The sequence below is a fragment of the Ovis aries genome, chromosome 13, assembly GCF_016772045.2.
Source record: "Ovis aries strain OAR_USU_Benz2616 breed Rambouillet chromosome 13, ARS-UI_Ramb_v3.0, whole genome shotgun sequence".
In the NCBI taxonomy this organism is placed as follows: Eukaryota; Metazoa; Chordata; class Mammalia; order Artiodactyla; family Bovidae; genus Ovis; species Ovis aries.
The window spans coordinates 57,288,276-57,311,463 of NC_056066.1; the positions used below are offsets into that span (position 1 = coordinate 57,288,276).

The window sequence follows — 23,188 nt, forward strand, 5'->3', positions numbered from 1 at the left end:
AAGGACTGATGCTGAAGCTGAAGCTCCAATACTTTGGCCACCTGATGGGAAGATCTCACATGGCACAAATAAGATCCTGTGTGCCACAGTTAAGACCCAGCGCAGACAAGTAAATCAATAGAAAGAAGTAGAAAGAGTTAGTCTCTCCGTCCTGTCAGACACTTTGCAATCCCATGGACTGTATAGCTCACGAGGCTCCTCTGTCCATGGAATTCTTCAGGCAAGAACACAGGAGTGGGTAGCTGCTTCCTTCTCCAGGGGATCTTCCTGACCTAGGGATCAAACCTATGTCTATTGCATGGCAGGCAGATTCTTTACTGTCTGAGTCACTAGGGAAGCCCCCGAGTAAATAAATATGTCTTTTAAAAGAGAGAGAGAGAAAGGGCAGTTGGGTCCCTCAAGGAAGGCAGGACCCAGGGAAGAGCAGCCTCTCGACCTTGATCCATTCCAGGCTCCGAGACCTGGGCCTGCAGTGTTTCCATGTGGCCACGCTGTTTGCTGAGCTCCTGTTGCCCACCGCGCTCCTGCTGGCAGGCATCCTCCAGTGTCGTGACTGTAATGAAGACCTCAGGAAGACCACCGGCCTGCATAATAGCCCCATTACATGGAAGGGCTCAGCTGACAGGTACCACTGTCCCCGGGGCAGCCTTTGGAGATTGTGCTAATGGCAGGCTCAGAGTCAGGCCAGTGCACTGAGTTATCCATCTGTAGGTGTTCTGTAGACATTGGTGGGAAAGTTAGACCCTGTGTGTCTCTGGAGGGTCTACGGACCAGGCCAGGGGCTTCTGGGCAGCAATGTGCACTTGGCTTTTGCTGCAACTCTGTGGGTCAGCACTGTCTGCCCGTCGGATGGTTTGCAGGCCTGAGGGTCTGTTTTATTTTCATTTTTACCGTTTTGGCCTCTAACTAAGTTAAGACATTGGCTGTGAAACTTGGCTTTTAAAGGCTTTCTAAAATTTGAGTCACTAATAGGATAGGATATTTTGCAGAATTCTTAGTTTAAAAGGTGGTGCATCGCCAGAGCAATTTGCTTTCTTACTTAAAAGTTAAGCGGGAGGCTGTAGCCTTCTCAAGCCCTCAAGGCCTGCATCTGTTTTTCGGATCAAACTCTGCCACGCTCCTAACACGTTTTGTGAAAAAGTACACAAAATACCACAGCTTGATTCCTTTTCTCCCTGGGGGTTGTAAAATACTCTTTTTTGTCAACATCGTGCAGTTTGGTTTTGGTTTTTACTCAGCTTTGTTTGTATCCAAGGTGGGATGTGAAAGCTTTAGAGAAAAGGAAGGGTGCTGGGGGCCAGTTGGTCCCTGGGTGGGGTTGGAGGTCCTGCCTGTGAGCAGGGCGCTGTTTCCTCCATTGTGCCCTGCCTTCCATCCCCAAAATTATGTGTAATTCGGAAAGGATGCCTGCTGTGGAGAGAGGAGAACACTTGGGGAGGAAGGTTCTCTTTTGAGGCTCCCAGGCCTCCGTGGGTCAACTGGGATGGCGTGAAGGGGTGAGGGTTTTCAGAGGTGGCTGATGATGTTTGGGGACTGGGTTGCCATGGCAACATAATACGAACTCCAGCCCCCGCTGTACTTCCAACCTAAGCACCCTGTGATCTGGCTCCCCCGGCAACAGGAAGGAAACCGACGTGCATCTCCTGCCAGACGTACGAGTGCCTCCCTTTAAAATTCCTCCTGCGAGGCGTGCCCTCCCCAGGGAGCATGCCCTGCGTGGGGTGCATCAGACGAGCTGCCCCTGGCTCTGCTGCCCTATTCCCTGAGCATTCAGGTGTTGATCTCATTCTTTACAAAAATTCCAGCAGAGAATCAATGCCCATCCCTAGGGGACTGACTAAGCAAATGACAATGTGTCTCAGAATCTAGGATGCTCTGAGAGGAGGAGGAGGAGGAGGAGGAGGAGGCAGCCCCGTGTGTGCTAATCTGGAGTGAGACTGAAGCTAGATGGCCAAGTGGCAAAAGCAAGGGGCAGAACACTGTATATAGAATGTGCCCCCATTTGTCCAAGGAAAAGATATCTGCACACACAGGCCTATACTGAATATATGAAGTATGCGTTTTTTGAAGAATGCACAAGAGATCTGTCATGGTGCATGCCTTGGGGAGGGAGACAGAGGTGTGAAGGAGAGTTGCTTTTCACTGTGTACCCTTTGTGCCCTTTGAATTACTTTTTTAAACTACTGACTCAATAAACATGAATCTGAGCAAACTCCAGGAGACAGTGAAGGACAGGGAACCCTGGTGTGCTGCAGTCCATGGGGTCGCAAAGAGTCAGACACGACTAAGCAACTAAACAACAACAATGGTGCTTTGTCCAGTCAATATAACAAATGAGTAAACTCTTAAAAATTTATTAGAGTTTGCTGTTTAAATAACTCCAATAAGAAAGGAATACTTTTATAGAGCTCTCCCTGTGTGTCTCTTTCAGGCTTAAGGTTATACCTGGGAAACTTCAGAAGAGGTAAGAACTAAAGAGTCAGAGAAAATGCATTCTTTTCCAGAAATTGATTTCTGGAGTCAATTGTGCCCCGAGCAGAGCATAAATGTGATTCCTGATGGTGTATGTCAAACACAAATTTCCCCTTATGGCCAAGTCCTTGATTCTGTCCCCTACCAGTGTCTGCTCATGGCATGGACCCACTGTGCTTATGGGCTTTGATAACACAGGCTAATGAGTTGGTACTGAGTCCCCCTGCTTGAAAGTCCCTCAGTTCTCTGCCTTTGGTTTTCAGATTACAACGCAGCGGGGAAGAGGAGGCCACTCAGAACTGTACCAACAAAGCCAGCACTTCCAAGTGGAAGGCGGAGGAGTCTGGAAGGCTGGGGAGGAAGGCGCCAGCAGGTGGGAGATGCCGCTTTTCCCTGGAAGCCCTGTATGATGCTGCCCGGGGGCTCCTCTCCAGAGCTGCCAAGAATTCTGGGCACCCAGGCAAACGGTTGATTCATTAAAACAAAAAAAATAATCCACCCAGATTGTTGACCTGGTTCCCTGATTCGACATGGTCTCAGCACACTGTCTTCACATTTTATTTTGGGGGCAGGCTAAGTGTCCCAGGTGTGAGGGGGTTTGGGATGTCATGGCCCTGAGCCATCTGCCTGCTTCCTCCTACCCATGTTCATTTCCATGCCCGATGGGGAGCCCATTCACATCAGTTGGACCTGCAGATTCTGACAGCAGCTGGGCAGACAGCTGATATTTTATTTTCAATTAAAATACAGTATTTGAGTTACAAGCGACTGAGGTTCCCAGGGTCTGTTTTGCTTACCTGGGGAGCCACTGCTTACAAGGAATTTGGGGCCATGCTTATTGATTCTGCTTGTGGTTTGGACAGAAACAAGAAACAGATGGGAGGGCATTTAGCATGGCCCCTGACATATTCTGAGCACTCAACACACACTAGTGTCTTTCGTTTTGTCAAAGTACATGCTTAAATACCCCTTGGGCAGTTTGTTTTGTATTCATTCATGCTCCATGTCTCTGAGCATTTGGTGTGGGGATGGCGGTGGGCGGGGTGCTTTGTGTGCCAGGCAAGGTGCTGAGCACTGAAGTTCAGTTCAGTTCAGTCACTCAGTCATGTCCGACTCTTTGCGATCCCATGAATCACAGCACGCCAGGCCTCCCTGTCCATCACCAACTCCCAGAGTTCACTCAGACTCACGTCCATCGAGTCAGTGATGCAATCCAGCCATCTCATCCTTTGTTGTCCCCTTCTCCTCCTGCCCCCAGTCCCTCCCAGAATCAGAGTCTTTTCCAATGAGTCAACTCTTCGCATCAGGTGGCCAAAGTACTGGAGCTTCAGCTTTAGCATCATTCATTCCAAAGAAATCCCAGGGCTGATCTCCTTTAGAATGGACTGGTTGGATCTCCTTGCAGTCCAAGGGACTCTCAAGAGTTTTCTCCAACACCACAGTTCAAATGCATCAATTCTTCGGCGTTCAGCCTTCTTCACAGTCCAACTCTCACATCCATACATGACCACAGGAAAAACCATAGCCTTGATGGACCTTAGTCGGCAAAGTAATATCTCTGCTTTTGAATATACTATCTAGGTTGGTCATAACTTTTCTTCCAAGGAGTAAACGTCTTTTAATTTCATGGCTGCAGTCACCATCTGCAGTGATTTTGGAGCCCCCCAAAATAAAGTCTGACACTGTTTCCACTGTTTCCCATCTATTTCCCATGAAGTGATGGGACTGGATACCATGATCTTTGTTTTCTGAATGTTGAGCTTTAAGCCAACTTTTTCACTCTCCTCTTTCACTTTCATCAAGAGGCTTTTTAGTTCCTCTTCACTTTCTGCCATAAGGGTGGTGTCATCTGCATATCTGAGGTGACTGATATTTCTCCCGGCAATCTTGATTCCAGCTTGTGTTTCTTCCACCCCAGCGTTTCTCATGATGTACTCTGCATAGAAGTTAAATAAGCAGGGTGACAATATACAGCCTTGACATACTCCTTTTCCTATTTGGAACCAGTCTGTTGTTCCATGTCCAGTTCTAATTGTTGCTTCCTTACCTGCATACAGATCACTCAAGAGGCAGGTCAGGTGGTCTGGTATTCCCATCTCTTTCAGAATTTTCCACAGTTTATTGTGATCCACACAGTCAAAGGCTTTGGCATAGTCAATAAAGCAGAAATAGATGTTTTTCTGGAACTCTCTTGCTTTTTCCATGATCCAGCGGATGTCGGCAATTTGATCTCTGGTTCCTCTGCCTTTTCTAAAACCAGCTTGAACATCAGGGAGTTCATGGTTCACGTATTGCTGAAGCCTGGCTTGGAGAATTTTGAGCATTACTTTACTAGCATGTGAGATGAGTGCAACTGTGTGGTAGTTTGAGCATTCTTTGGCATTGCTTTTCTTTGGAATTGGAATGAAAACTGACCTTTTCCAGTCCTGTGGCCACTGCTGAGTTTTCCAAATTTGCTGGCATGTTGAGTGGAGCACTTTCACAGCATCATCTTTCAGAATTTGAAACAGCTCTACTGGAATTCCATCACCTCCACCAACTTTGTTCGTAGTGATGCTTTCTAAGGCCCACTTGACTTCACATTCCAAGATGTCTGGCTCTAGATTACTGATCACATCATCATGATTATCTGGGTCGTGAAGATCTTTTTTGTACAGTTCTTCTGTGTATTCTGGCCACCTCTTCTTAATATCTTCTGCTTCTGTTAGGTCCAGACCATTTCTGTCCTTTATCGAGCCCATTTTTGCATGAAATGTTCCCTTGGTATCTCTAATTTTCTTGAAGAGATCTCTAGTCTTTCCCATTCTGTTCTTTTCCTCTATTTCTTTGCATTGATCACTGAAGAAGGCTTTCTTATCTCTTCTTGCTATTCTTTGGAACTCTGCATTCAGACGCTTATATCTTTCCTTTTCTCCTTTGCTTTTCTCCTCTCTTCTTTTCACAGCTATTTGTAAGGCCTCCGCAGACAGCCATTTTGCTTTTTTGCATTTCTTTTCCATGGGGATGGTCTTGATCCCTGTTTCCTGTACAATGTCACGAACCTCATTCCATAGTTCATCAGGCACTCTATCTATCAGATCTAGACCCTTAAATCTATTTCTCACTTCCACTGTATAATCATAAGGGATTTGATTTAGGTCATACCTGAACGGTCTAGCGGTTTTCCCTACTTTCTTCAATTTAAGTCTGAATTTGGGACAGAGGGAAATAGTTGGTGCCCCTCCCCTTAAGGAACTCACAGCCTGAAGCCCAGTCAGCAAACTGTGGCCCCAGGGCCAATTCTGACCCTCCTGACTTTGCAGATAAGGCCACACCCATCTACATATGGCCTGTAGGTGCTTTAGCGCTGCGAGGGTGTGTGGCCCAGACACTATGACCTGAGTTAGAAATATTTACGATATGGGGTTTCCCGGGTAGCTCAGCAGTAAAGAATTCACCTGCCAATGCAGGAGCCACGAGAGGAGGAAATGGCAATGTACTCCACTGTCCTTGCCTGGGAAATCCCATGGACAGAGACGCCTGGTGGGCTACCGTCTATGGAGTCGCAAAGAGTCAGACATGACTGAGCACACACGTGCATTAATCTTTATAGAAACAGCCCTAGTGTAGAGGGGAAACAGGATTGTTTACTGGCACCTGGGATGTGGACAGAGGGCCATTGCAGGCAGCTCCAGCGGCAGAGAGGAGGATAGCCAGTGTGGGGACGAAGGGCCTGGTCACAGGCACTCAGTATTGTTGGAAAACAGCTTTCTTTAGAAAAAAAAAAAAAGCACTGTCTTCCTAGTTTGCTTTGTTCTGGCTTCCTTCGAGATGCAGACTTCTTCCCATTGTTTTCAACAACAAAGACAGACCCCAGGGCATCACCAGGGACATCTGGTCAAAGCCTTTCTCTTCCCCTAGAGAAGGAAACGAGTGATCCGGACTTGTCAGTTGACAAGCTGACTGCTGGCTTTCAGAAGTTTCTAGAAATGGTGAATGGAACTCAAGCATTTTTAAGGAGTGTGCTGGAAACACATAGCATTAAGCTCATGGCCCCTGTGGTCATCTGGCTCACCCTGCAAGAGGTCAGTGGTTTTCAGGAGGACCATTGCCCTCAGGTTCTAAGACCCTTCTCTTTCTTCTTCGTGGTGTTGACCTTTTATGGAAGGTCCAGTGGGTGTATTTTTAACTCCCATTTCCCCCTAATTTGAGCTGCTCTGATCACAGGCAGGGAATAAGAGCCAAGCCAAGGTGCTCACAGACTTCAACACTTTCCTTGTAGGTTTCCTTGATGAACTCTGTGTTTTACATCCTCTGGGTGTTGTCCCTGCCCTATTCCACATTAAGCCGCTTCACATCCCGTGTTTCCGCAGTCTGGACATGTGTGATAGTGGTCTGCAAAGTGATGTACCAACTGAAGTGGGTTGTACCCTCCGCCTATGCTTCAGACTGCACACAGGTGAGCTCTGTTGGAGCCGGAGCTTCTTCCTGACCAGACAGGAGGGCTCCAGGCAAAGGCAGGGACTGAATTCTCACCTCTCCAGCAAGCGCCTTCCTCTCTCTAAGGAGAGTTGTCAGAGGAGCCATGAAAATACAATGTTGTTGTGTCTGGGAAAAGCCAGCTAGTGCAATCTCAGCCATCTCAAGGAGATAGTTGAGGCCCATTTGGGAAGGTTGTGAACAACTCACCTAAGAGCCATACTATGTCCATTTAATCGTTCAACACACACTGATGGCAAGCCCGCTCTGCACCGGGCACTGTGCTGGGGGCGAATGCTCAGAAGATGCTGCAGATGAGATTCCAAAGGGACAGATGAACGCATGCAAGGACATAGACACCCTGGGGCTGGAGGTGGTGGGAGGAGGGTGGAAAGGACACTACTAATTCTGGGAAGAAAGGGTCGGGGTGGGGCAGGTACAGGGAGGGGACCGGGCAGGTAGGAGAGCCCCCACCCCCACCCCGTGCCCAGCCTATGGACAGTGCGTCAAGAGGTAAGGTAAGAAGCCACCTGCCTGGGGGCCAGGACCTCTGGGCCCAGAGGGAGCTGATGCCCAGCCATCCCTCTGTATTTGGGGAGTGTGAGGGGCGAAGCCCAATGGAGGTACCAGAAGGGCTGTCTGGTCCATCTGGTTCTTTTACAGATAAGGAAACTGAGGCACAAGGCCTGGCTTGGGGTCTTTCAGCTGAAGTCCTTCCCAGGCAACCCTGTAGCTGAGTTGCTTCTGGGGTTCACACCACCTAGTGCCCCGTCATCATTTCTGCATCCCCCCAAGGTGTGGTGAGCAAATAGAACGCGCCCACCAGCCCCACTCGCCGGAGGATTGATGGTTTTACTACAGCCTGTGGACCTGGCAGAGTGGCTTGGAGCATTAAGGAAGTGTGATGGCAGAGCATTGCCTTGTCTGAAGGTAGGGATGACATCACAGCCTGTGATTAGCGGGAGCAGACAAATGGGGATGTCAGAGCAGTGTGAACCTCCGGGGTCTGAGCGCCAGGGAGGACGGGATGAGATGGAGAAGCTGGCCAGGCCAGGCATGCAGTGGATACCCTCTCCATAAACTCAGCATCCCCTTCCTTCCCAGGGAACATTACATTAAGTAATTGCTTTGGTGGCCAAGTTATATATTACCGCGATGAACCTGGCTCCGACTTATCATTCTCTTTTACTGTTTTGCCTAGAGAGGTTTCCGTGGCGGCTCGGAAAGCCAGGAATGAATAAGGACAGAGGTGACATTAAAGGCAGGCTGTTAGCAGAAGTGAAAATTAAACAACTCAGCCAAAATCGAAGTCTGGTCGCGCCTTGCCTGTGTAGGTGGGGAGATTAATTGCTCCCCTTCTGGGGCCTCTTCCAACGTGTTGGGAGTTTGCAAGGGATTTGCTTGTGATCTTCACTCTTTCAGCTCAGCCTTGGGACTTGAGGGTGGGAGGCCCTACTTCCAATGACTCTGAGGCTCAGAGAGGGTGAAGCACTTGTCTGTGGTCACACAGAGCAGTAGCAGCAGGGCAGGAATGAGAGCCAGCTCAGGGTCACCTGCTGGCTGGAACAGGCCGTCCTGCAGGATCACACCTGAGAAGCAGGAAGTGGGGGTGTCCCCCCAAAGCAGTAGGAGACCAGGTAGCATCTGCAGGTGCATGCAGGGAGATGGGCTGGTCAAGGGTTTCCAGGCCTCAGTCTAGAAGAAAGAGGACCTAGGTAGCAAATGAAAGGTTGCTGTCCAAGCAAGTAGGGACCCAAAGTGCTGCAGTGTCTCTAGTGCAGAAGTTAGGGTGCTGGTGGTAACCAGCTGAGCCTGGGGCCCTGCCCCTGGCATCCTCCCAGGACAACCCTGCGTCTGCTTCTGGGTTCTGCCCCTTGCCCTCCACCAAGGGCTCTTCTCAGAGGAGGCCTGGGATCCAGAGGGCTCGGGTCACCCCTCTACCCCCTCAGAAGGAGGAAGCCATGTTGGCCCAGCTCTAGAGCTTGTTCCCAGAAGGAGACCACGGGCGAGGGGCCCCATGACCTGGCTGCACTCCACGTGGCAGGGGAGAGCACCCTCGGTCCCCAAAGAGGAAGGCATGGTGTTAAGTGCACACTGTTAGGAAGGCAGGGAAGAGCAGAACGGGTTTATTTTAACAAGCTACCCGAGAAGATTGACAACAAGGCTCTGCTGTCCTCCGAGTCACCGCAGGCAGCCCCCCCCCGCCCCCCGCCCTCACCCATTTCCTGGGAACGCGGGGAGCAGAGGTTCATTGTCAGACACTTTATTTTAAGACGTGTCAGCCTCTGCTGGTTACCACGCAACTCCAGACATCACCCCCAGAAGCTCCTGGAAAAGGACCAGCCAGCAGTTCAAGCCGTCAAACAGAAGTCCTATTTAGTCCGCATCTCCTAATTTGCACTGGGGTCTCCGCACAGCCACGGGAGGCTGCTTGGAACAGAGAATCTCTATGAAGGGCATGAAAGGCGGCGAGGAGGCCGGCCACATCTGCATAGGAACCAGGACGCACTCGAACCGTCTGGGGCTCCGAACAGACCTCTCTCTTCATCTGGAATAATTGGTCAGTCTCTCGCAAGTGGCCTCGTGTTACAGCACACAGGGCATACTTATGGCTAAATATGATCTAATAAGGTAATCCTTTTCACTTCCGTGTCACATGATCGATAGGGAAAATACAGCATATTTATAACCAACAATTAGGCTTTCACTGCATCTTCCCCCCATCGCTCATCAACAAACACCCTCTTATAAACCTCGCATCTGAGTGGTTCTTCCTCCATCCATCAAGTCATTCTGGGTGCAGGAAAGATTCCTTAGAATGGCCATTGCATTGAAAAAAATAAAAGATGCAGCCAGCTAAGGAAGATCTTTAAATTCACACCTCATGCCACAAGATGAATTTCAGCACAAACCAGCTGCGTTGTGAAGAGCCGGCAGCTACCAGAGGGAGTCGTCCTTGGAAGGGGGTGTTGGTGTACGCCTTGTGTTATAAAGTAATACAATCAACCAAAGTAAATGAACTCATTATGATCGGCTTTTTATTCCCAGCTTGTCAAGAATCATAACTGTATGAAGCTTTCTCCACCTCGATCAATTGGAAAATCAATACCTCTGTATTTGCAGAGAGCATCTCTGATGGGGAGAAATGAGAGGAAATGTTTGGGAGACAGGGAGGGGATGTTATCTACTCCTTCTGACAGGTTGAGTGAAGAAGCAGGCCCCCCCTCCCTTCATAAGAGTTGGTGCTGAAACCAGCATTTTCTGCTGGGAGGGGGCAGCCTGGTGGGCTGATCACCCAAACAACAGTGCTGCTGAAGAATGGCAGGTGGAGAGTCTGGGTGTCCAGCGAAGTGGTCTGCCTAGGGGGCAGCCCCGGGAAACTGGGCTTCTGCCCCAAATGGCGCTGATGTGGGTTTTCTGTGCTTGGCAGAACCAGCTGGCTGTCCTGGCCCTGATGACTCTGGAGGTGACGGTGAGCCAGCGCCAGAGCATCCACCAACTTCGGGAAGGCCTGCTGGGGCACCTTGCCAGCGCCACCTTGGACACCATCACCAGGGCGCACCTGGACCATGGGCTGCTGAGCGCCTTGCAGTATTTTGTCCGCTTTGGATTTTACAAGTTTGGGGTTGAGGTGACCTCTCTGCTTTTGCTTCCATATATCAATTCCTTGTTTTTTGTTTCCTTAAACAAAAGAAACATCTGATATATACAGAAGTAGAGAGAGCCATATCATCAGCTGCCATGCATCCTTCAGCATCTTTAGCAATGATCAACTCACGGCTCACCTGTACCCTTCTGTTCCCTCTCCAGGGTGTGTGTGTCTTAGTCACTCAGTTGTGTCCAACTCTGCAACCCCATGGACGATAGCCCGCCAAGCTCATTTGTCCATGGGATAGCTCAGGCTGGAATACTGGAGTGGGTAGTCATTTCCTTCTCCAGGGGAACTTGCTGACCTAGGGATTGATCCCAGGTCTCCAGCATGGCAGGTGTTCTTCACCAGCAGAGCCACAAGGGAAGCCTCTGCTGGGACCCAAGCATTATTTTGAAGTAAAGGCCATACTTCATGAATATTTCCGTGTTTATCTCTCAAAGATGCAAATTCTCCAAAATACAAAAACAAGACCGTTACCTGCCCATGAAAAATGAACCATTTCTCAAAATCAAACATCAAATCTGTGTCCAGATTTTCCGGATTGGCTCATAACTTGAAAATTTGTCCCAGTCAGGATCCAAATAGACTCCACACAGTGTGACTGGTCACTTGGTCGAACATCCTTTGAGCTCTTCACCTTGAGATTCTCTTTCTATCCCTGCAATTTGTGTAATCAAGGAAATCGATCAAAGGCTGTAGGGTTTTTCATCATCTGGACTTTGCTGATCACATCCCCATGGTTTCCTGTGAAGACGGGGGTGTTCTGGGTCCATCATGAGCTCCTTGTTTCTTAACTAAAGACTTCCATGAAGACAGACTTCCTCTCCCCAACTATTCGATTTTCCTGAGATACAGTTCTTTTTTTTTTTTTTAAGTCAAGAACAATGCTTAAATTTTTCTAATGTGGGGTTGGTGACCCTTCCAAGAAGCTCAATGAGTTTCCAGCATTTTAATCCATTGTTACTGTTGTCCCAATAGTGCTCAGACTGCCCCATCTCTGGCCAGTGGGAATGTTCCACTTTCACAATCAGGGGTCTTTATAAGGGGCCCTGCCCTCTGCCTTGCTGTCTTGTTAAATCTCTGACCCACTGAGGGCCCTATGGAGCCTCAGTGCGGACCACCGACTGTCCCCCAGTCTCCATAGCCCCTCGCAGTTGAGACTCTGCCCTTTTTTCTTTCTGGACCATCTTGAACAAACTGATTTGTGATTTATCCAATTTGCTAACGCATCAAATGATTGTGATGAGTTTCTGGGCTTTGTGGGCGCTTTGTAAAAGCAATAAAACGAAAACAAGTAAATGAGCCCAGTTCCCCACCGTCCCCAAATCTCAACCACCATCTCATCCTGGAGTGGCTGGGGGAGACAGCCCTTCCTGCCCCCGCTGTTATCTCGTTCATGGCCTCATCTGCGTCTCTCGCCCTGCATTCCAGCTGGGTTTCATAGCTGCCCTCCACACTGTGGGGCAGTGCGTGGATTTCTACGCCCTCATCCACATCATCTGGCTGGTTTATCTGCTGAGCCTTCGGCAGAGGAAAGCCATCGCTGAGGTCTGGCCAGATACTGCGGTTTCCTCGTCAGTCTGATCATCTTCCAGTATTTTCTGTGTCTGGGGCTGCCTCCTGCTCTCTGCAAAGGTAAACCAACCTGCCCGCCATGGGACTCTTCCATGGAAACACTGAGTCTTGGCAAATGTTGACTTTGCCCTAGACGTATCAGGTCCTCAGGTGGAGGAATTAGCGTTCTGTGCCTTTTGTAGGGAGATTGCTTCACTGAGGAATCATGCGGCCTTGGAGATGGTTTGGCCCAATATCTGGGCCATGTGGTTCTAGAGGATCAACAGCCACCATGACGTGGTCCCAGCGCAGTCAGACCGACCAAGCTAACCCGGAGTTGCCAGGAGAGGAAGGGTTTGTCCAACTCTGCCCCAAAAAGCGAATTAAAATGAACAGTGCAGGAAACAGGAGGAATGATGCCCTTCCATCTCGTACACCCTTCACTTCTCCCCTCTCCTCCCCACAGCTGTCCTGCCAGGCCATGCCAGTCAGACGTCTGCACGCCCCCTGAACAGACGAGGGAGCTGGGCTGGGTGGGAAGGGAGTACCAGCCGCTGTCACCTCTCCACTGGGGAAAATGGCTCTTGGGGGCCCAGGACCAAGGAGAACCCTGTTTGCGGACTTTGGTCTGGGTCATCTTTCCTGTCCTCATACAGTAAAGAGTCAAAAACCTTGTCCTGAGTTGAATTGACAGTCTTTGCTCTCTTCTTGGGTGCCATCTTCTTGGCTCACACAAGTGTTGGCTGTTAGTGACCCTCCCTAAGGACATGTCCATCGTCTCCATCCTATTTTCCCTGCAGAGCTCCCTTCTCCCTCTCCCCCTCCCCTCTCTTTTCCTGCTCCTCCTCGACTCTTCCCAACACAAGATTCTTCTTCCTTACTTCCTCTCTTCTCCTCCAGTCTCTTCCTCTTGCCCTCACTCTCCGTCTTCCCTCTCTTTTTCTCTGTCTGGTTCCCCCGTACGCTCCCTGTTCCTTACCTTCTCCTCTTTGAACAGTCTCATCACCCTCCCTCCTGCCTTTGCCCCCTTTTTCTCCTAGGTCAAGGCTGAAGATTTTAGCCTGATCACACCTTCCCCTTACCCCATAGCCTTGCTCAGCCCTTGCCTCTCAATCCTCAGCAGGACTGGGGAATCCACCCAGGTCTGCCTCCTGCAGATGGAGCCTGAGTGGGCAGCTGTCTACAGGTAGGACCCCCCAGCACCACGAGGTAGACTGCTTCGGGGTCCCCAAGCAAGTCAGCTGACGGGGGGTCAGAGGTTGAAGCAGTTTCTCGCATCCTCTGAACTTAAAGTCCTTCTCTTGACCCAAAATCATATCCAGCACTTAAGTCATTCCATATAATTTGAAAGAAGCATTACTAGAACACAGACTTGATGATCTTTAGAAAAATAATGAAGATGAAAAGACAGTTCCTCCTTCCTTTACATATTACCCGTGGAGAACCACAAGTACAGAAATACATTCAAATCTCATTAAGTGGTTATATCTCCCCGATTATGTCAAGAAGCCAGATGCCAATCTGTTATTCCGTGAGTACTAAGGGGGTCCGAATACCTGAACACTTGGGCAGGTGCTGGAGAACCTGGGACAACCTTCCTTCCAATATTTATCCATTTCATCTTCTTGTAATCACCCAGACAGTACTCAGCAAAGAAATATAGTTACCAGGTTCCAAGGTCTCAATCTAATTAAAAAATGCTTGCATCGGAGAGAATTTTAATTCATAAGCATTATTCTGATGGGGCTGGGGGTGGGGAAGGACTTTTCAATAGATGATTTAAAATCTAGAGATTCAGTTAGACCCTAACTACAAAGTGGATGGCTGATTTGCAAATCAGATTTCCAGGGGTTGCCTCAAAGAAAGTCCCCAAAACATGGATGTTGTCAGCTCCTACTCATCCCAGAGTGAGCACTCCATGTTCTTTTCAGGATTTGTCCATCTCAGTCTAGGAAACAGCCACCTTCTTGAACATAAGCTGAGCCTTACGGAGAAGATGTAACTGGAAGATGTGGAAATGGCCTATATTTTTATTTCCTTCATCCACCTCTCACCTTTTTGTTGAATGTGATCCTGTGCAAAATTCATTTTTTCATTCACCATCCATCCATCAAATGCTGATAGACCCAGACTGTGTGCCCCTCCCCGACCCTGGAATCCAGTGGTCCAGTGAGGCTGTGGTTGTCTCTCTGCCTGTGGCTTAGATTCACGCTTTGAATGGAGTGAGAGGGTTCCGGGAGGCACAGCACACTTTGTGACCTTTGAGGGGTCCTAGTGACCTCTGGAAACTCCCACAGTGTTCCTGTCCTATGTGCCCTCCAGAGGCGATGGGGGCAACGAAGCTCCCATGTGATGCTGGAGGAGGATCAGGCCGCCCGAACACTCAGCCGTCCTAGCCCCAGGTGGCTCCCTGTGCTGTGGATGGCCAGATCGCGGGCAGGGCGGCCCCTCCTGAGGACCACGACCCCTTCCTCCTGTCTTTGCAGTTGACTTCATGCTCCTCCTTGTGGCCTCCCTGCAATGGCAGGTGTTTGTGGGTGAGAACACAGCATCCATGAGGCTGCAGGTGGGGGACAACATGGAGATCAGCTATGAGCTCAGGCCGGCCGACCTTGCCCAGCTCAGCCCGGTCCTCAACTTCATCTTCTGCTGGTGGGAACTGGGTGCCTGGTGGGTGGGCAGTCTCCACTCCTGCCCAGCATCCTGCGCTCAAGAATTCCTTACTTTGGAGAGGAAGTTACTATGATTTTCTTTTTTAATTAAAAAAAATTGCATTGATGTCTAATTTCCATACAGTGAAACATCCAGATTAGAACTGCAACAGCCACTCACCTCTGGCGGGTGTGTATCAAGGCAGAAACCCTCCATCCACCCAGAAACACCCCCTTCTCCTCTTCCTAGAGAGTTATTTCCTCAGGCCACTACTCACTCGATTTTTGCATTGAAGCTTAATTTTCCTGTTGTAGGATTTCATCTGAATGGAATTGTGTGGGATGTGCGTTCTTGTGTCTGGCTACCTTTACTCACCATAGTATATTTTAGACCCATCCATTTTTCAGCATGTTCCAGTAAATCATTCCTTCTTATGGCTGAATAGCATCCCTTGTATGAATATTCCACATCTGGGTTACCCATGAGAAGCTGAAGTCCATCACCTGGTTGTCTCCAGCTCAGAGCTAATGTAAATAAGTCTTCTGAGAACATTCCTGCACAGCATTTCTGTGGACATATGTCTTACTTCTCTGGATAAATATTTAGGGGTTGGATTGCTGGATCACGGGGGAAATGCATATTATTGGTTTAAGAAATGCCAAGTAGTTCTCCCAAGTAGTTGTACCGCCATCTATGAATTTCTGAGTGCCCCACTCCTAGAAACATGCCCTAAGTTGACTGGGCCCTGTGCTATTCACTCACTCTCGCATTCGAAATTATTTATTGAGCACCTGTTATGTGCCAGGCACTGTTTAAAGCTCTAGGAATTCAGCAGGGAGAAAGATCCTTGCTCTTACCCAGCAGGCACTTTTATTTTTTAATTAGTAGGGACTTCCCTGGTTGTCCCCTGGCCAAGACTCCATGCTCCCAAGGCAGGACCCCGCATGCCACAACTAAGACCTGGTGCAGCCAAATAAATAAACAAATATATTTTTTAAAAAAAGAAATTGATAAATTTATATGGACAAGCAAAGGACCTAGGATATCCAAAACAATTACGAAAAAAGAACAAAGCTGGAATACTAATACCACTTGATTTGAAGACTTTAAAGTCCAATCACCAAGACTGTACTATTGGTAAAAGGGTATACACCTAGATCAATGGAACAGATGGTTCAGAAGGGATAATCTTATTGAAGGTACTAGAACATTTTTGAATAAGTCCATATCCACCGCCCTTCCCCAGTGCACAAAAAAACTCTTTATCTGTACTTCACATCATATGCAAAAATCAACTTGAAATGGATCGTGGGCCCTAATGTAAAACCCCAAACATTTATTTAAAAAAAAAAGGAAAACTTTGTGACCTTGAGCTGAAGAAAGATTTCTTAAATAGGACACAAAATGCACGAGCCGCCATAGGAAAAAAATTGATAAATTGCACTACATCAAAATAAAAAATGTTCTGCTCTTCAAAAGACACTGTTAAGATCATGAAAAGATAAGCCAATGACAGAGAGGGAAGATTTGCAAAACACATGTCTGATAAGGACTTGTATCCAGAACATATAAAGCATGTCTATAGCTCAATATGAAGGAAACAATGCAATTTTTAAAACAGGCAGAAGATTTGAACAGACGCTTAATCCAAAAAGATAAGAGAATAAGCATATTTTGAAATGATGTTCAACATCATTAGTCACTAGGGAAATTCAAATTCAAATTAAAGAGGGATTATACTAACATACTTATTAGAATGGCTAAGATTTTTAAAAACCCCAAACACGGAAAACCTGACAATACCAAGTCCTGGGAAGAATTTAGACAGCAGAAACATTCATGCAAAGCTGGGGGAAGGCAGCATGACAGAGCCACTTTGGGAGATAGTTGGGCAGTTTACTGTTTTTTTTCAGCGATAACATTCAACTTTCATTCTGATCTTACTTGCTTTAATTTGTAAAAGTAATGACACTTGCTATGATTTGTAAAAATAAGAAAATTATAAAGAGTTCCTTCCCATTTAGGTCACCACAGAGCACTAAGCAGAGTTTCCTGAGCTATGCAGTAGGTTCCCGTTAGTTATTTCTTCTATACATAGTATCAATGGTGTATATATGTTCATCCCATCTCCCTTTCCTCGCTTGGGGTCCCTATGTTTGTTCTCTACCTCTGTGCCTATTTCTGCTCTGGAAATAAGATAATCTATACCATTTTTCTAGATTCCACATATACAAGTTACTATATAATATTTGTTTTTCTCTTTCTGACTTTACTCTGTGTGACAGTCTCTCTCTGTTCACCCACATCTCTACAAACGACCCAAGGAAATCCAAAAAAGTGGGGACGTGTGTATACGTATAGCTGATTCACTTTTCTGTCCAGTAGAGACTAACAACATTTTAAAGTAACTACAGTAAAAGCCAATAAAATAATAACCCAATAAACAGTTAATCTAAATAAGAAAATCATAAAGAAACAGCAAAAAAGATTATTGTAATTTCAGACATAATCTGCTAAAATCTTAGCATATTTCCTTCCAGTCTCTTAAAATAATTTTTATATAGTAGCGTTCAGGTCCTGTGAGCAACTTTGTATTTAATTTTTTGCTAATAACAGCCACCACAGAGAGATCATTTACCATTGACTTGTAAGCATTTACTCGTGACTTCAAAATGCTTTGTAATCATAATTGTAAAGGCTACTTTATATTCCATCATTTGAATATGTCCTAATTTGCTTAATCAGAAATTACCTTGACCTGTAATTATTTAGACTGTTTTGACTATTATAAAGTATGTGTGTATATATAAATATATATATATGTACTATATCTAGATAGTTGAAGTATAGTTGATTTACAATGATGTGTTAGTTTCAGGTGTAAAACAAATGATTCAGATATATATACTCTATATATACACACACATTTGTATATATATTCTTTTTCTATTGAAGTGTAGTTGATTTACAATGTTGTGTTAATTACTGCTGTTTAGCAAAGTGATTCAGTTATACATATATATACATTTAAAAAATATTCTTTTCCATTATGGTTTTTCAAAAGATATTGAATATAATCCTCCGTGCTCTGCAGTAGGATCTTGTTTATCTATTCTATATATAAAAGCTTATATCTGCTAATCCCAACCTCCTACTCCATCTCTCCCCTAACCCTTCCCCCTTGGTAACCGATAAATTCCTTTTTAGAAGTTATTAAATATAGTTCCCTGTGCTATTCAGCAGGACCTTACTTTCTGGCAGGTTTCTTCTAATGTTAAATGTACGTTGGCTGTGTAACCTAGCCACTGCACTCACAGGTATTTACCCAAGTGAAATGGAAACTTAGTTCCATACAAAAACCTGCCCATGGATGTTTATAGCAGCTTTACTCATAATCACCGAAAACTGGAAACAACCCAAATGTCCATTAACTGGTGAGTGGCTAAACTGTGGTGCATCCATACCACGAACCACCACTCAGCAGGAAAAAGGGGTGACTTACTGACATGCATGACAACCCAGTGGGACTCGCAACAGCATCGTGCCACACACAAAAGGTGACACGCTGCCCAGTGCTGTTTGTGTGCTATTTTGGAAAAGACAAGACTATAGGGACAGAAAACAGATTGCTGTTTGCCTGGAGGTTGGGCGGGGGGAGGATTGGCTACAAAGGGCACAGGGAAATTCGAAGCTGCTGGAAATATTCTATATCTTGATCAGGATGGTGGTTACAGGACTGTATTCATTTGTCAGACCTCAAAGAACTATACCCTTGAATGCAGTCTGCACCTTGATAAGCCTGACATTGCAAAAGACCGCAGACCCACGGATGTTCCCATCTCATGGGCATGGCCATGGGTCTCCGAGGGTCTTGTGGTCGCTGCATTTCTCTCTTTGTCTGTTTTCTGTGTTTCCTTCTATTTTAAGATGACCTGTGGGAAGTACCTTTGTGTCTGTTAAATGACATCATCTTTCCTTTTCACTGGCCTCTTCAATCTTCCAGCTACTATCTGGACATGGTCAAAGTTGCTGTTTTTCGCTATCACTTCTGGTTTGTGCTTTGCCTGGTGTTTCTTGCGGGAACAACACAGATCCATGTCCTGAGTGTCGGGTACCTGGCGGCCTTTGGATATTTCATGCTGCAAGGGAGCCATCTCCTCCTGCAACCGGCAAAGACCATCCTCCAGTCGTGGGACTGCCTGGTCGCCTACTCGGCGCTGGTGGTTGCTGTGAAGACTTTCCTGTCGGCATGGGATAGTCCTTCTCTCAAGGCTGCTCTTTGTTTTCCTAGCCTGACTGTCTTAATACCTTAAAAAAAGGTACTGCCAAAACCAACAGTCATCTTAAAAGGCCTTTTTCAAAGATATGTTTACCAAAGGTGGAAAGAGGTAAAACGATCCGCCCTGTGTCACGCACGATGCCGTCCATGCTTTGGGGAGTAGCTTTTGATGTTGAAGAGCTCTGAACCCAAGGAAATCAAGAGGGGAAGGGGAGGACGCGCAACAGAAAACATGCTTTATGGTCTAGCTAATCACCTTAGACGATGCTCCAGAGAACCCATGTTCATTGCGCGGGACCGCGCTCACATTTCAAAGGGAGAAGAAGAATAACACAGAACCGTGTAGATTAATGCAGCAGTTTGAGGGCTAGAAAAGTCAGAGGTCTGAAACTGGAAGGGGCCTCCCTCCCTGCCCCCATCTTGGGCTGGTAGAACTTAAGGCTTCCACAAGAGAGATGCAGACAGAGACGTACCAGAAGAGGCCAGTCCAGTGCCACCCTCTGGTCCAGCCGACCCTGGGAGCCCTGTCTCCAGACCCCAGTGCTGGTTGTTTGTCTGGCCGTGCCTCGGGCACAGCTCACAACCCAGGGACACATTAGGACTTTGCTCAGCAGGATGGAGTCATTCTTTGGAGGTCTACAAGCCTCAGGTCATCCTTAAGAATATTGGTCCTCATCAGCTTGAAAAGTTCCAAGTGATTGCCTATCAAACAAACCAGCTTTTATGGAATGGTGACAGTCATCACCTCAATTTATCTTATTGCATCTCCATAGGTGGGGATACTACCGTGTCCTTTCTTGCCATACATCTTAGGATTTCATCCTCCTAATGGCTCATAGGTCTTCCTTATAAAATCACAGGTTGTGAGAGTGGAAAGGAGTCTCCAGAGGTGACATGGTGATTTTGCAGATGAGAACACGGGGAATCAGGGGAGGGAAGGACAGTGATCTACTCAGGGCCACGTCGTTGCTCATGGCCACTGCTCTGCTGTCTCTGGGTTCCTATCAACATGGAAGAAGCTTCCATGGCCTCTGGGTTAACCCCTCCTTGTGTTCTTGGGAAGAAGCATGATTAGACCTCCCAGGCTGATGGCCAAATGCTACTCTTCTCGGGGACCAGAGCATTGGACGTTACAACTAGGGAGACAAATGGTAGATGACACTGAACAGCAAATCCACGCTGGGAATGGAGCAGGCAGCGTATCTTTCCTCCTCTCTTGCAGGTCAGCGCATGTGTGTACCTGGAGGCCTTACTCAAATCGCACTGCTGGCTGGTCCACACTTTTGGCCTGTCCTGCACGGTCCCAGGTTACCAGTTAGGTAAGTGCCGCCAACCCCCTGCCACCCCCAGTTCAGCACAGCCCATGCAGAGCCCACATGTGTCATCAGAATAGGAAGATGAAAGGGACAGAAGAGCGGAGAGAACTTCACAATGGCCACTCACCCCCGCCCAAGATCTACAGCGCCTTCTGCCATCTTTGCCCCACCAGTGTGTGGGTGTGTGTACATTTCTTTTGTGAAATCGCCAGAAAGAATGAAGCACACACCAAGACGTTCTCCTACGAACCAGGTTCTTATCAGCTCATCCTGAGAAAACCAGCTCCTGTCCCCCAGTCGCCTAATGCCCAGCCTACATGCCAATGCCCCCAGTCACTCCTCACTGGGTCCTGACAGCTATTTATTATTATTGTATTATCTGGACTCAGGATCCAGTCCAGGTTCAGGGCTGCATTTGACTGCTTTGCCAATTCCACTCGCTGATGGGAGATGGAGGAGACCCCAGTAGAAATTAGGAGACCTCCATTCTCTCAGAGGAAAGCCAGGCACCAGATGAAAAGCAGAGAGAGAAAGCAGGGTGATTCTGCCTCGCACCCCGATGCTGAGTTAAGGGCATGGTGCCCTCTAGTCCGTGGCCCTGGGCTTCGAGGGGGCGATTCCAGGTCTGTGCCAACGGCACTTCCGTGGGGTTTGCGAAACCCCAGCCACGCTGCCGACTCCTGGGCTTTGGGCCTGTTTGGAGAGGGAGGAGACCTGGGTTCTGCCCGACTGGAGCCGTCACCGGTTTCCTTTTATGAATGGAGGGGAAGGAGAAATGTGTTTGTTTTAACTTTTGCCTCTGAGTGACATCCTGGCCTTGGCTCTCCCTCTCTCTCTCTTGGTTTGTCAAAAAAAAAAACATGTGAGATCACGTTTCTCGTCTTTCACGATCAAGCCTGGAGCTTCAGGGCTGAGTGCCATGGCCATAAGGAGTAGGTTTCTGAAGGTCCCAACGAGGCTGAGATTGGGGGGGCGGGGAGTGGTTCTCAAGTCCTATGGATTACCGATCTCCCTCACTGTCAGCTCCATTGCTCACCTAGGGCTCTGCCTGGGTCCCCTCAAGGAATAGGGAAGGGAGGGCCTGAGGCTCCAGGGAGGGGCTGGTGCAGATGGGGGGCCTCACCTCCTGGTTCCCTGAGAAAATCACCAGTGGGGGCAGGAAGGGGAGGAAAGGACAGAAGTCACCAGGAAGCAGAGCAAGCTTTGCCCACGGGAGCCTGGGCTCCTCCCCCGGCCACAAGACTCCTGGTTTCTCCTGTCTTCCATGCAGCCATCCCCAAGGATGAAGCCTGTGAACCCCAGAAAAGGAAGTGGGGATCCTATGGGACATCATGTGTCTCGCCTTCCTGCTCATCCAGCGACGGATCTTCCTGAGTTATTACCACCTTTACGTGGTGGCTGATCTGAAAGCTGCTCAAGCCTTAGTTAGCATCCAGGTACCAGGAAACCCAGGAGGAAGACCTCAGCTGTCAGGGGCTCGACCAGACAGGAAGGAAGCTTTAGCTGAAGGATCACCACCCTTTAGAACTCTCAGAAACCTCAGACCATCTCATCTCACCTCTCCCCTCAGCAGAGGAAGAGCTGACGCTCAGAGTGGGTCACCTGCCTGGTCTTCCATGCGTCTTCCTCCCAAGTCTGGGATTCGATCCTGGTCAAATTGTGTAGGGCCATGAGATCTTAGGAGGTACTATACTGACTTGTAAACACAGAGGAGGGGCAAGGGCAAAGGACTAGCTCTCTTTGCCAACAGTAACCCCAAGTCCACAAGGGACCAAGTTCAGCTCAGGGTCGAAGGAGGAGGTTGGCGGATTTCTGTGAAGAACCAGCCCAGCCCTGCAGAAGTCCAGGGCTTCGAGAACTTCTCTGGGCAGCCCTGCCACCCCAGCCTTGGGCTTTTGCCGTGGTTTACATGTCTGTTTGGCCAGCTTGCCTGCAGCCCCTTCTAGTGTTAGTTCCTCATCTGATACAAACTGATCACCCAGCAGCCCTAGGTGCTCGCCTGCAATGATGGAAGCCGCACCTGTGCCACTCCCAGGGAAGGGGCGGACTCGATTCCAAGGGGTCCCCCACTGTCTCCAGGGTATAGGCCAGAATTCAGATGTGCCTTGAGCACACCGTCCTCTCAAACTCCACTCAGCCTCTCACCCTGAGACCCTGCTCGAGCATGGCCCACCCTCAGGCAAGTTGCCAGCATCCACTCCCATACAAAACCTCCATGGTTTGTTGGATATTCTCTCCTCAATCTGTTGAGCTAAATTTGGTCTTGATGTTCTGGAGGTTTATGCTCTTTGGGGAGAAAGGAGGAAAAAAATCCTTTTGAGCAGCTGGCTGGACCCCATCTTGTTTTATGAATTGTCATATGGTTGACACATTTCACCTTGAATTTTAGTGCACAACCTGACAGTGATAGTGACATTTTACCAACAGAATCTGCAAAGATTCCCTATAAGGCACATATAAGGTATATCCATCATATATATATATGTGTATATATATATATATGTATCCTTTATCTCATATATCTTGGAAGATACATAAGTTACTTAAAATACATGCAAGATAATTTCTTAAATGTATTTCTTTGCCCACACAGGGGTGCTGAGCTCTTGGCACTGTCCTTGAGGGAGGCGTTCGAGCGCAGTGAAGAACACGAGAAAAAATGCCTCTGGGTCATCAGGAGGCAGTTATGCTTGCTTTTCTTTCTTCATCCTGGAAGCATGGCCCTTCCAAAGGGGATGCCATCTTATTGCTTATTTCTTTCTTTGTTACAGACGTCTTTCTTTTTCTTTCGTTCTCTTATTTTTG

General features: G+C 47.8%; 1 protein-coding gene across 1 annotated transcript in view; it reads left to right on the top strand.

Annotated features, from left to right (window-relative positions):
- The first annotated feature begins 6,500 nt into the window (after positions 1-6,500).
- The window catches only part of LOC132657540 (piezo-type mechanosensitive ion channel component 2-like), a 57,739-nt gene continuing 41,051 nt past the window's right edge, over positions 6,501-23,188 (top strand). Inside the window, 11 exon segments of the mRNA XM_060396843.1 lie at positions 6,501-6,536; positions 6,679-6,733; positions 6,825-6,910; positions 10,361-10,561; positions 12,014-12,137; positions 12,140-12,217; positions 13,566-13,667; positions 14,623-14,806; positions 18,792-19,035; positions 20,290-20,386; positions 21,686-21,819. Coding sequence (XP_060252826.1) covers positions 6,501-6,536; positions 6,679-6,733; positions 6,825-6,910; positions 10,361-10,561; positions 12,014-12,137; positions 12,140-12,217; positions 13,566-13,667; positions 14,623-14,806; positions 18,792-19,035; positions 20,290-20,386; positions 21,686-21,819 — 1,341 coding nt within the window.